The 13,840-nt window shown below is 42.1% G+C and overlaps 1 protein-coding gene across 1 annotated transcript in view; it reads left to right on the plus strand.

The window, feature by feature from the left end:
* The window catches only part of Gja1 (gap junction protein alpha 1), a 12,470-nt gene extending 2,679 nt beyond the window's left edge, over positions 1-9,791 (plus strand). The window contains exon 2 of the mRNA XM_021174975.2: positions 6,923-9,791. Coding sequence (XP_021030634.1) covers positions 6,936-8,084 — 1,149 coding nt within the window. The 5' untranslated portion in view covers positions 6,923-6,935 and the 3' untranslated portion in view covers positions 8,085-9,791. The remainder of the gene's footprint in view (positions 1-6,922) is intronic.
* The last annotated feature ends 4,049 nt before the right edge of the window (positions 9,792-13,840 follow it).

The following is a 13,840-nucleotide window of genomic DNA, read 5'->3' on the forward strand; positions in this document are numbered from 1 at the left end:
ATATATATATAAAATCTTCAACATTGCCCCATCATTCTTTGAGGTTGGTATTCTTCTATTCTTCTATTGCTGACTTTACACGGGAAATTTGGTTCTAAAGCCAGCAGCAAGAAGGGAAGGCTGCATTTCCTTCCGCATAAGGAGCAGAGCTTGGTTGCTTAGCTGTTTCCAAATCCCGCAGAGAGAAGGAATGGCAGATGCTCTGCCTTTATTATGGTATTGCAGAGGTGTAGCTCATGTGAACTGTAGAAACTTTGTATACCCCGAGGGAAGGGAACTATAGGAAAGTCACCCACTGATTAATACCTGAGACTCCACCTTTCCTGTTGTTCTAACTTCCCTTCAAGATTCGGTTTGACTTTTGATGTGTTGAGGCTTATCCTGCTCACTCGGGAGAGAGAAAAAAAAATTCTCTTGGGTGTATCATTAACGTCTACATTAAGTGTAGATACTCCCAAGGTTAAAAGTTCCCAGCTGCTTCTAAGTGGGAGGTACAGATGTGTGTGTGTGTGTGTGTGTGTGTGTGTTGCTTTCTTGGGGTAACTGGTTAAAGCCCCCACTTTCCATGACTGTTAATTTACCATAAAGAGATTCTGCGGGAGCAAAATGCCGTTTGCCAAAATTCAACAGTGGTTAGTTCTTTAGGTAACTGCCTACATTCACATCTCAGTTTTCTAGTTGTCTACTTTTTTTTTTTTTTTTAGAAACTTAACAGTTTTAGTTACTATTTTACTACCAAAAAAAGATATCAAAATTAGAAGACAAGTGAGATAAATTTACAGTACTTTTTGAAAGAAACAGCTATATTTTATCACGGTCTTAAGTAAAAGCATGGGATACGTGGGTTATCTCACTTGAGCTTATTGAGGCAAATAGACTGTACTTAGTAAGACTTGAGCATCCTAAACCTGTTTTATGTGACCTTGGACTTACAGGATTGCTTAGTAAGAGCTATCCGTTTGCAGATGGGTTGGGAGAGTGGAGGCAGATGAAATAACAAAAAAATATGATTTTCGGAATTATTCGGATGACAGTTAAATATGGCTCTTACTCTGCAGTTTCTGTTCTGACACCAGCCCCTTTCCTAAGATTGACTGAGCAAACTTGGTTGGCAGGGAAAGAGATTGTCTCTGTCTGGTTCACCATCTTCCTTTGGGTGGGGTGCCTTAACCACAGCTTGTTCTGTGGAGTCTGGTACGTTTTGACTGTGTACAGACCAGGATATGTAAAGTGCAGGATAAAGAAGCTGCCTGGTGTTTCATATTCAAAACCTGTGAGCCTGGGAATATTAAGAAATTCCTTGAAAAAGAATTGAGGTAACCTGGACCCTGTGTGTCAGAATTTGTCACAATGATGTTTACACAAAATAGGTGTCATTGACAGAAGAGCTAAACTTACTCACTTGATATAAGGCTACAAAGGTTGGCGTAAACTTTTTTCAAGCAGAAGGTTTCTGTGATTGTCCTTGGCTTCTGCCTTGAAATCATGTGTTACCATTCTTTAAAACACTCAGAACAGGGGGAGGGGGGGAGTTGGAGCATCTCTCAGAGCTGTCCTAACCTCCATTGAGGTCTCATTGTAAATTAAAACAGCTCAAGAATGATTCGAAGCATGTCTTTTCAACCAACAGCAGTCCTTTGGCAAACTGTCACTTGAAAATTTTAGATACTACTTTAACTAGGGGAGAGAACACACACAAAGCAATAGCCTTTGCTTTGGGTGGATGAGTGCTTTGTCTGAATGTATGAATGTACACAGTGTGTGCCGGATGCCTACACATCCAAGGAGGGGTTGGGTCCTCTGGCACTGAAACTATGTCCTCCACAAGAGTAGCAAGTGCCCCTAACTGCTGGGTCATTTCTCCAGCCTCTCTGACTTTTGAAAAGAAGAGTTTTTGCTTGTTTTGTTCTGTCTTGCTTTTATAGACCTGACTCTGACCTTAAATTTGTCAGGATCCTTCTGTTTCCTCGTCCTAAAGGCTGAGATTACAGGCGTCAACAACCCTGCCCAATGAGAGTCCCCTGAATTCCCTCACAGATAGTTACATAGCTATCTTATTCTGGGGTACTGGAGCTGGAGCTGTGGGAAAGCAAGCTTCCTCACAGTTCGAGTTCTAGAGGAGGATCCTGACAGTAAGCAAATGTATGTTATGTGGCACAGAGGAAAGCTGTTTTTCAAAAAAAAAAAAAAAAAAAAAAAATTGGACAGGGGAAACAGGAAATTCCGGGACCTGGGGAAGGGCTATTTCATAGTTCCTGCTCAGGAAAGTTAGCTAATGAGGTGAGACCTGGAAAGAAGAGTGCAGATGCAAATATCTTGGCAAGTTAGGGAGACAGGAAAACTGAAGAGAGGTGAGTCAGGCTAAATGCTAGGGTACTGAGCGGAAGCAGTCATGGACTGATTTCATCTTGATAAAACTTATCTGCACATTAAAATTCAGGTGTATTCATTATGTATCAACTTAAAACTGGCCCCCCAAAATCTGGCTGTGGTTGAAAGTGCAGAGGAAGAGGCACAAAGAAGCATTTGGCAAGAGGGGCAGGTTTCCTTATAGAATTTAAAGAAAAAAATTGGAAGGAGGGATTTGCATGTAGGTTTTAGAGACATGCAATGTTTTGCACTTGGCACACTAGGAAGTAGAGCATGGTGGTACACCCCTTTAATTTCAGCACTTGGGAGGCAGAGGCAGGCAGATCTCTTGAGTTCAAGACTAACCAGGACTACACAGAAAAACCCCGTCTACTCAAGGACAACAACAAAAACCCACAATGGTGCTGGAATGATCTCAGCCCTTGGAATGCTGAGGCAGGTAACCACCCAGGCACCAGTTTAAGGCTGAGGTGAGGACCATTGGAGGTAGTGGCAGGGTGGGAACACACAAAGCAATAACCTCCTCCATTAAATTGCCCATTAAGTGGCTTTAATCAGGAACTTCTTCAGGCATTTCCCTGTGGATTTTTAGATAGCATAATTTTATCTAAAATATCAGAGGACTTTCATCTAAATTCACTTCACATGTTCTATGATGATTGCTACCTAGGCGTGGTGGGTGGTGGTGCATACCTTTAATCCCAGCATTCCAGAGGCAGGGTAGGCAGATCACTTATTCTGAGGGCAGCTTAGTCTACAGAGTGAGACCTTGTCCAGAAAAGACTGCTACTAGCTGGGAGCGTTGGCACACACCTGTAATCTCAGCACTGAGGTGGAAGAGCGATCACCCCTAGATACTAAGCCAAACCTAGTGCTAGAAGTGGGCTGCACGAGACCCTTCTCAAAAGATATTAAATCTCAATTTAATTAATGGTCCATAATTTTATTTCTTACTCAGCATTCTAGTTGTCTGTTGGAAAGTATGTACAATTAAAAGTCAGCTATTCCAGTTGTGATATTATTGTAATACCAGGAGCATGGGATTCATTCCCCTGCAGCTTCTGTAGGGATGATTTGCTAAGACTCCAGGGAAAGACACAGTCGGCTACATTTAAACTAAGATGTAAACTATTTTGAAGACGACTCATTTAGGTTAAACAGTTTTCATTCCTGTGATCTCGGGCAGTGGCAAGGAGTAAGTGAAGGACAGAACCAGCTGAGCCAAGAGTGACCTCACTTCACAGGTGCCGGAGAGCTGCTGTCCCCAAATGCTCTGTACCTCTAACTAAATATTTAGACGCTCTGGCTCTCTCTCCTTTCCAGATGTTTCGCCACTCGGAAATATTTTAGGCAGAAAAACACCTAATCTTTGGAGGGGCTACTCATTGCCTGCTCTCACCTCCAAGACTTTACTTTAGAACCACCTGAGACATTTGATTTAAATAGTAACAAACAAAACAAAACAACAACAACAACAACAACCACTAAAGACTGATCTCCCAAGGCCTCATCTTGCAGACGTTCAGATTCAATCCACTCTTGAGGGACAGGCATATGCTGTTTGCTGACAGGCATGTACTGTCAGCAAATGCTGTTTGTGTGACTGGTGTAGTTGGAAAACTACTTGGTAAAGACACCAAGTGTGTGTCCGGCTTTGAGCATCTGGTCTAGGTGATTGTGGAGAGAAGGCAATCGGTCTAATGTGGGATACCAAAAGTTCTAGAGTAACCAACCTGGTCACTGCCTAGTCTGCTACTAGGGACTGGAGATTTAGCTAGTTTGAGCACTTGCTTGAGCCTGTAATCCTGGCAGAGGTATAGGCAGGTGGACCGTGGCCATCCTTCTATGTATATCTACAGGTTTTGAGGATACTCTGGGCTACATAAGACTCTGATTCAAAGGAAGAAATAAATGGGGGAAAAAAAGATATATCTGAGAACCTTGCACAAAGCTTTAATTTAGACCATGGTATAATTACAAAGCTTCAACTTGAGCATCTAGATAAAAAGTGAGCACCACGAAGCCTGTTTCCTCTTGTGTCAAGCAAGGCATATACCTATCGTGTAAGCATTGTTGATAGCTGGAAGAAAGAAGGAAAGATGGCAGTGCCAGGGACTCTGTGAACATAATTAAGCCCTTTTGTTATAAAAGAACATTAATATTTGAACTAAGAGAGAGGTCTGGTTGTGAGTGCCTATATTGTAAGCACTTTGGGAGAGTAACATGAAAAGTTTGCTATAACTTTAAAGCTAGCCTGGGCTACATACTAAGCTAGAGTCTAGTCAGCAGTATCTAGCAAATTCCTGTGCTGAAAAACCAAAACTGGGGGGGGGGGTTGTTTGTTTGTTTTGTTTTGGCTAAAATTTAGAACAGTAGAAATATTAAGCAAGGTCTACAAAACAGGAACAGCCAGTGGATTGGAGACAGTGAAAGCTAAAAGCAGAGAGGTAACTAAGTTTGGAGTCACAAGATGAGCCATCACATTAAGCATTATTTGATGGTGTCTATGATAGTGGTAATGACAGGTATCTACATGTTACAGGAGCTAGAGTGCCCAAATTGGATAATTCATATCTTATTCGGATGAAAGACTGTAACTCATTAATGCAAATGACTGCTGCGTGGGTGCTTAAAGAAAAGACAGCTTTGCAATTAAATCGCTGGTGCAATAAAAAAAAAAAAAAAAAAAAAGACTATTACCCAGAGAACTGACTGGTGACCCAGTTCACATGCCCTGGCACTGGGAATATTTTTGTGGAATCTCAGAATTATACAAAAGTCAAGTTTCTTAGTTTCTTACTCCAGAATATTAAAAACTTAATAATGAACTTGCACCAGCCCCCCTCAAACTGTACTTTACCTGAACAGCAAGGAAAGCACTGGGTCAGTGGAGGTGCGTGCGGTGCCCGCTCTGTGCTGAGCGAGCTGCTTGCTTGATCCTACTGCTGCATGACCGCGATGAGATACGGGCAAACCGCTGATGGCTCTGTTTTCACCACCCCACTTCCCCAACGAGTGGATAACTGAGCAAAAGCAGATGCCCCTGGCAGAATAGTACAACCCTTTACAAACAGAAGTGGGGCCAACTTACACATCATCACATAGAACTGTCTGGATATGGGCTCCAAAGTTTTTCCTTGTTTGCTTGACCCTTGTGGACTACCCTTCACTCCTAGTCCAGTATTTTCTGCTAAATTAGATAGAGGCTCTTTCTTTTATGTGCTCGAACCATTACACTGTCCATCAAGATTATTCCCTTCTCCTCAAGCCTTCCCTTGGCTGTTTAACTCTGGACCATGCCAGACTTCACCCCTCTCTGTTTACACGCCATATACTAATTTCACCTTCTGAACTGTCATTTCCCAGTCTGAAATACTTTCCAAAAAGAAGCAGCAAAGTCTTTTGTCTACACCTTTTTAGAAAATACTATTTGCACGGGCCTGCCCACCCACATCTTACTATTCTAGTTTTGGCAGGAGTCTAGCCATCTTCAAATGTACTCATGGAATGGGGAGAGAGGTTTACAACCCCACCCCTCCCTCAGGAGCTACAGGCAGTTCATTATTGGATCTTTGACTACATCTTTTCTGAAAGGCTCTGCTGAAAAGAAACAGCCTCTGTGCCTGCTACTTCTTGCTTTGACCCTGGTTACAGAGCTTAACTTTGCAGCCCTTGTTGGCCTGGAACATTGTGTAGACCAGGCTAGCCTCATGAGCATAGTGATTCTCTTCTTGTTTCTACATGCTTGTTTCTACAGGCGTGCACAAGTGAGACAAATTGAACTCAGTTGAAATGTGTACATTTGTCGGGAGATGTTATGTAGGCTGAGTTTCAGAATAGCCTCTGTCTCTCAGCTCTAATCCTCCTCCCTTGTGCTAGGAAAGTATGAGAACACATGCCTATAATCTCGGAAGGCAAAGATGAGAAGATAACAAGTCAGGCTAATATAGGAGACCCATCAAAGAAAGAAAGGAATGGTACAGATGAACTTAATTCAGAATGTGCACAAATTACATGTTGGATATATCAAGGTGAAACATTTCAGAGTAAAATTGGGAATAAACTGGTCTCGCCTAGCATCTTGGGAAGCAAGGTTGGTTGCTGAAGGTCCTTCGCTCAATCCTTACTAAGGTGCCTGTACTTTATTTAATAATACATGTCAACGTTTTGCTTAGAGAGGCATACAGACCCTTGGTCTCCAAAGAAAGAACTGTTCTTATTTATCAGACAACTAAAATAAGCAAAGGCATTTGGTAGGTAGAGCCTGTCAGGTCACATGGCCAGGTGGTGTCCAGAGCCTTAATGCTAAATACATCTTCGACAAGATGGGCTCGCTCTTCTCCCTGTATCTGGGTGCTATTACTTCCAAGTCAACTTCATCTTTGGGAAATGCTGTCAGATTTGCCCTTGGATTCTGTTTTGGTTTGGGTTGAAACTGCCTAATTTTGACTGACCCCTGAAAAAAGAAACTATATATGTGAAACCATCAATTTACAGTCTACAATCACTGAGTTGTTTTCATGGTTTTTGTTTTTTTGTTTTTTTTCCTTAGGAGGTGCCCAGACATGGGTGACTGGAGCGCCTTGGGGAAGCTGCTGGACAAGGTCCAAGCCTACTCCACGGCCGGAGGGAAGGTGTGGCTGTCGGTGCTCTTCATTTTCAGAATCCTGCTCCTGGGGACAGCAGTTGAGTCAGCTTGGGGTGATGAACAGTCTGCCTTTCGCTGTAACACTCAACAACCCGGTTGTGAAAATGTCTGCTATGACAAGTCCTTCCCCATCTCTCACGTGCGCTTCTGGGTCCTTCAGATCATATTCGTGTCTGTGCCCACACTCCTGTACTTGGCTCACGTGTTCTATGTGATGAGAAAGGAAGAGAAGCTGAACAAGAAAGAAGAGGAGCTCAAAGTGGCCCAGACCGACGGGGTCAACGTGGAGATGCACCTGAAGCAGATTGAAATCAAGAAGTTCAAGTATGGGATTGAAGAACACGGCAAGGTGAAGATGAGAGGTGGCCTGCTGAGAACCTACATCATCAGCATCCTCTTCAAGTCTGTCTTCGAGGTGGCCTTCCTGCTGATCCAGTGGTACATCTATGGGTTCAGCCTGAGTGCGGTCTACACCTGCAAGAGAGATCCCTGCCCCCACCAGGTGGACTGCTTCCTCTCACGTCCCACGGAGAAAACCATCTTCATCATCTTCATGCTGGTGGTGTCCTTGGTGTCTCTTGCTTTGAATATCATTGAGCTCTTCTATGTCTTCTTCAAGGGCGTTAAAGATCGCGTGAAGGGAAGAAGCGATCCTTACCACGCCACCACCGGCCCACTGAGCCCATCCAAAGACTGCGGATCTCCAAAATATGCTTACTTCAATGGCTGCTCCTCACCAACAGCCCCACTCTCACCTATGTCTCCTCCTGGGTACAAGCTGGTCACTGGTGACAGAAACAATTCCTCCTGCCGCAATTACAACAAGCAAGCCAGCGAGCAAAACTGGGCGAATTACAGCGCAGAGCAAAATCGAATGGGGCAGGCCGGAAGCACCATCTCCAACTCCCACGCCCAGCCGTTTGATTTCCCTGACGACAGCCAAAATGCCAAAAAAGTTGCTGCTGGACACGAACTCCAGCCCTTAGCTATCGTGGACCAGCGACCTTCCAGCAGAGCCAGCAGCCGCGCCAGCAGCAGACCTCGGCCTGATGACCTGGAGATTTAAACAGGCTTGAACATCAAGCTGCCAATCGATTGTGGAGGAGAAAAAAAGGGTGCTTGCAGAACATGCACCTGAGGTGTTCATTTCGTTCCCGTGGAGGTGGTACTCAACAACCTCAGTAATGAGGCGTAGTAAACAAAGACATTACAATATCTAGGTTCCTTGGGGGGTGTTTTGGGATAGCTGGGCGGCAAAAGTAGGGAAAAGGGAGGTATGTAACGGTATTTAATGTAGAAGATTCAAAGAACTTAAATTCTAGTAAAAGTCTCATTGGATGAAACATAGATAAGGGCTTTCTCTCTCTGCCCCCCAACTGAACCTTAAGAATGGTTCTGTATACATGAGTGAGTGGGTGATTTTTTTTCTTTTTTAAAAAATTTTTGTTTTACTGAGATTCTGCAATAGCTTTGAGCAGGAATCCAAGTCCTCAACATGGCATTTCCTTTATGAAAAGACAGGTTGTCCTACATCCCCGCTAAAAAACATTCCAGTGTTTAAAAACTTGCAGTTTGCAGGCAAGCTTCCCTGGCCTGACCTTGTGCTACTATACACGATTTTCATTCTCGGTATCAATTCGAAGTTCAGACAATGTTCAGATAAAAAGATTGCCCATGTATTTGCATCTCAGTGGGCTCTTTTTCAAATCTGTCCCACCTTTGTGTCTTCCATATATTATCCTCAGCTGGTCCTCACCCTCACCAAAAGATTTCTATCGACATTTTAAAACCGTGAGAACATCTTTTTTTTTTTTTTGAATTAGCATCAGGGAGGCAAGCCATGCTCAATATTTAACAATCGCTTCTGTCTACGTGTGGGTGTGCGTGTGTGTAAGCGTGTGTTTTGTCATTATTGGTACAAGCAGAGGCAGTATAAACTCACAAATACAGATTTGAATCTAATTCACACAGTGTTCAAATTTGAACCTTCCTCGTGGATTTTTGTGGTGTGGGCCAACGTGGTGTTTACATTATAGAATTCCTGCCGTGCAAAAGTGTAAAGCACACACTTTTTCCCTAAAATATTTTTTTCCATGTATCCTATTATGGATACTGGTTTTGTTAATTACGATTTTTTTTTCTTTTTTAGAATGTAGCAGTAATAGCCATTACTGAAATGAATGATTTCCTTTTCCTGAAATATAATCATTGATGCTTGAATGATAGAATTTTAGTACTGTAAACAGGCTTTAGTCATTAATGTGAGAGACTTAGAAGAGGGTTGCTTAGAGTGGACTATCAAGTGAGCCTAAAGGAACTTTGTAGTAACTGGTAATCTGGTAATTTTTGTCCTACTTAACTACACATTAACTCAGAACTTGTATTCTGAGTTTAACAGTCTTTTAGATTGACGAGCAACTTGGATGTTTGCACTAAGATTTTCTTTGAGATACTAGAGGGGGTGAAGGAGTTTTCAGCAGTGCACATGTAACTAATTTATTTGAACTGTAAGCTAAAGACACCTACCAGTTTCTTCAAGTGACTTAAAAAAACTCATCACAGATGATTGAAATGGCGTTATCATGTTTCCTCTTGCGCGTCAGCTACACAAGGAGTTTTTGGACAATGAGAAACTAATTTGTTTGACATTCCATGTTAAACTACTGTCATGTTCAGCTTCATTGCATGTAATGTAGACCTAGCCCATCCAATCAATGTGCTCGGGAAAGTGTTCTTTATTCAATAAAGTTTTAATTTAGTATAATAAAGATAACCTGCATGTCTTGTGTGATTTTTTAAAAAAAATTACCAAATTTATTCAAGATTACCAAAAGTAGATCCCATGATTACAATGTCTTGGGCTAATGAAATTCACTTTTATTTTATTTTCATATGTTTTGATCTTTTTGCCAGCCTGTATCTCTGTGCACCCTGTATGTTGCTGCTTGCAGTGGCCAGAAAAAAAAAAAAAAAAATAGTGTCAAAAACCCTAGAGATAGTTGTGAACTGCCATGTGGGTGCTGGGAATTGAATCTGACTCTTTGAAGAACAGCCAGTGCCCCTAACCACTGAACCCTCTTTGCAGTCTTGGGGGTTTTTGTTTGTTTGATTGATTTTTAAGGACAATCACCATAAGCATCATTGATTTTGAAATACTGAGGTAATATTTTAACAGGAAATAAAGCACACACATGTTTAATTGGGAGAACAATTAAACGCCACACCAGGTCTTACACACTCAGTATCGAACCTAGAATTTTATGCCAGCCTCTACATTCTCTTGCCATGGCTTCCTACCTGGAATTGTAGGCCGATGGTAGCGATTACAGTATTGGGGAAGGTATATGGGTTGTTACAGTTGGAGCTAAGGCCTCACATATAAGGTAGAGCATATACCTTAGCACTGAGGTGTGTCCTCATCTGGAATCAACTTTAGTGAGACTTGTTAAGTTGTCCACACAGACAAGCTTGGGGATCCTTGAATTCAGAGAAGGTACTGGATTTTGGTAATTTTATTAAGAAATTTTGTGAAGACAACTTGCTGGTTATTGTAGGCATCTTTAATCCTTCACTCCCAGGTAGAGAGAGGTAAATGAATCTCTGGGCTTTGAAAGCAAATATGGTCTGTGGTGATTTTTCAGACCAGCCAGGGCTACAGAGACCCAAAAACCAAGCAAACCTAAAGGTCCCAGGAAAAACCAACCTTGTTAGAGGGAAATGAGTCTGGTCAATTGATGACATTTCAGCCACAAAATGCAATATCAAGAATAAATAAAATGCAAACACCAGTGATATCTCAGTACATGGACATCTGAGGCAGGACTCAAGGACAAGTCCCATCAACTGGCAAGATGGCTCAGCCCGTAGAAGTATTTCTTAGAGTCACATGGAAGGAGAACTGACTTCTGGAATGGTAATGTAGGGATAGAGCCGTAACTGCAGAGCTGCTCTTCACAGCTTTTTGTGGGTCACAACCATTAGAAAACATACATTTCTGGTAGTCTTAGGAGCTAAGACACTGCCCAGCAGCAAAATTAAACAATTATAAAGTAGCAACAAAATAGTTGGGAGTCATCACACCATGAACTGTATTAACGGTTTACATCGTGGGGAAGGTCAAGACTCAATGCTGTAGCGTGTTTACCAAGCCTACGTGAAGCCCTGGGTTTGATCTTCACCATACAAATGTGGAGGAGGATCAGAAGTTCAAGGTTTCAGGGGATTGGGGAGGGAGTCATAAAAATATTTTAAAATGGCAGAACGGTATCCAGTGTGTTAATACTAATTAAATTACAATAATACTTTTCAAAAAGTTTAAGATCATTCTCAGCCACATAAGACTGAAACCCGCTTGGGATATGTGAGTATGAGACCCTATTTTCAAAAGAAAGCCCAAGAGGACAAAAAGAACTACTCATGTAAACCACTGTCAACATTTCTCTCGGTGTATTAAAAACTGTAGTTACACAATGAGCCGCAGTCCACACTGACTACACAGTAAGCCCCCTCGAAGCAACTCCCATTGGCTGCATCTCCAGCAGAAGAAAACAGCATACTTACATTGTGTGTACAAAATTTGAACATACAGAAGTACATGAAACAGGGTCCAATTTAACGAGCATCTTTTTATACTCCTCAGTGGACATCAGGAAAACCTTAATTTGTAGAAGAAAACACTTTATTTTACACACACCCATCAGGTGTTACAAAGTAGAGAATGACTGACTGAATGATTTAGTTCCAGCCCCCAAAAGCACACAAAATTAATCCTTCCAGATATTGAAACATTTATGTTGTTTATTTTTCTAATATACATATATATAGAGAGATGATATCATTAAATTTTCTGTTTGTGTTTTGAGACAGGTAGCCCAGGCTGGACTGACCTCAGACCTTAAACTTGCTATATAGCTGAGGCTGAATTCCTACCTTACAAGCTTGTGGTACCACATCCAAAAAATTCTCTAAACTTTTTTTTAGGGAGAGACGGAGAAGCCATTTGAAGCCAAGTGGGTCAATTCAGCTGAGATGTAGCTCAAGGATAGATATCTCCAGAGTGACATAATGAAATTGTGGAGGCCCTGCCCATAGTCACAGGCTAGGGGTTCAATCCCTGTCACTACACACAAATTTTATTTTTAAAGATTTATTAGTTTTATTTATGTGTCTGTGTGCATTTATGGGTGCCACCTACATACAAGTACCCATAGATGCCAGAGAGCATCAGAACAGGCAGTTGTGGGTCCACAGATGTGGGTGCTGGGAACAGAACACACATACACTATTGTTAATTGTGGCAGAATTGTCTCATATCTTTAGATATTGGAAAGGCCAGTTCAATTCCCTTATTTTATTCAGTGAATTTTCACCTCAGATGTTTGCGTTAAGCTTCCAAGCCAAGGGCTGTTCCTCTATCATATTTTGTGAAAACTGTTCAACTCCACCTGCCCAGGGTGCTAGGCCCCCACCCACACATTACCTTTTCTAAAAATTCCAGATGACTTCAGTTTCCAACATGCCAAAACAGCTGAGCTTTGTGTTTCGAGGACGAAAAAAAATGAGGTTGGAGAGCTTATTAAAATCTTAAAAGTGAGTTTTCTCCATAAACGGCAGCACACCAACAGCAGGAACATGTTTATAGCCTTTATTGGCTCCTCACTTCTGTTTTTACCTTCTCTTCGTTGAGGCAAATATAATTGAGCCTCTGACATGTCAGAGTGTGCAGCTGGCAACTTTCAGAACTCAAGAGGAGACGTGGAACAAACCACAGAAAACAGTGCATGCAGAAGGCACGGAAAACAGGGGAGCCTGTGGAAAAGATTGTTCACTTGGAGGTATTCAAAACAGTGAGATTTTAAGTTAGTTTTTGTTTTGTTTTGTTTTGTTTTGTTTTGTTTTGTTTTGTTTTGTTTTGTTGGGTTTTTTTCCCTCCTCATCACCAGATGTTTCTGGGAAATGACTAAATGCTTACTTGAGCTCTAATGTGTAGAGAAATTTCAGTGCTGACACACTTTCTTGTTAAATATAAACAGTCTCGGGAGGCATCCCTCTACATCCCCAACACACACACACACACACACACACACACACACACACACAAGAAAAGCCAAATCCTCTGCCCCAGTCATTTAATGCACTGAGACACCTGTCAGCACACAATGTGGTTCACAGCGGACCTATTTGGGAGTTTTTGCTACACCCTTTTCAGGTAGTTTTAACTATGTTGATCTCCAGATTTGGTAAAGTCTGTATAGGAGAGGTTTTCATTGCTCTGGTGGCAGAAGCCCATTCAATTATTTTGCTTTATTAGTAAATAAAACCAGGCATTCACATCTTTATTCTCAGCATTGAGGGGAGGCAGAAGGGTTTGGATCTTTGTAATTTCTTCTTTTTTTTTGGGGGGGGGGGTTCCAGACAGGGTTTCTCTGTATAGCCCTGGCTGTCCTGGAACTCACTTTGTAGACCAGGCTGGCCTCGAACTCAGAAATCTGCCTGCCTCTGCATTCCCAGTGCTGGGGTTATAGGCATGCGCCACCACGCCCGGCTCAGATCTTTGTAATTTCAAGGAGAGCGTGTGTTACATAGTGGTAAGACTTTGTGTCGAAAAGAAGGAGGAAATGGAAGAAGAAAGCTAATACCAATGCTAGGCTATAGGGATGCATGTACATCCTCAGATGTGAAATTTGGAGATAGGTTGGACTACATAGAGAACTCTAGATGGGTATGATGGCAGGTGCTTTTAATTATAGTACTCAGCAGATATGGCAGGGCAGGTAGGGGCAGATTTCTGTGAGTTCCAAGTCAACTAGGGATACAGTGAGA

This window comes from Mus caroli, chromosome 10 (genome assembly GCF_900094665.2).
Source record: "Mus caroli chromosome 10, CAROLI_EIJ_v1.1, whole genome shotgun sequence".
Lineage (NCBI taxonomy): Eukaryota > Metazoa > Chordata > Mammalia > Rodentia > Muridae > Mus > Mus caroli.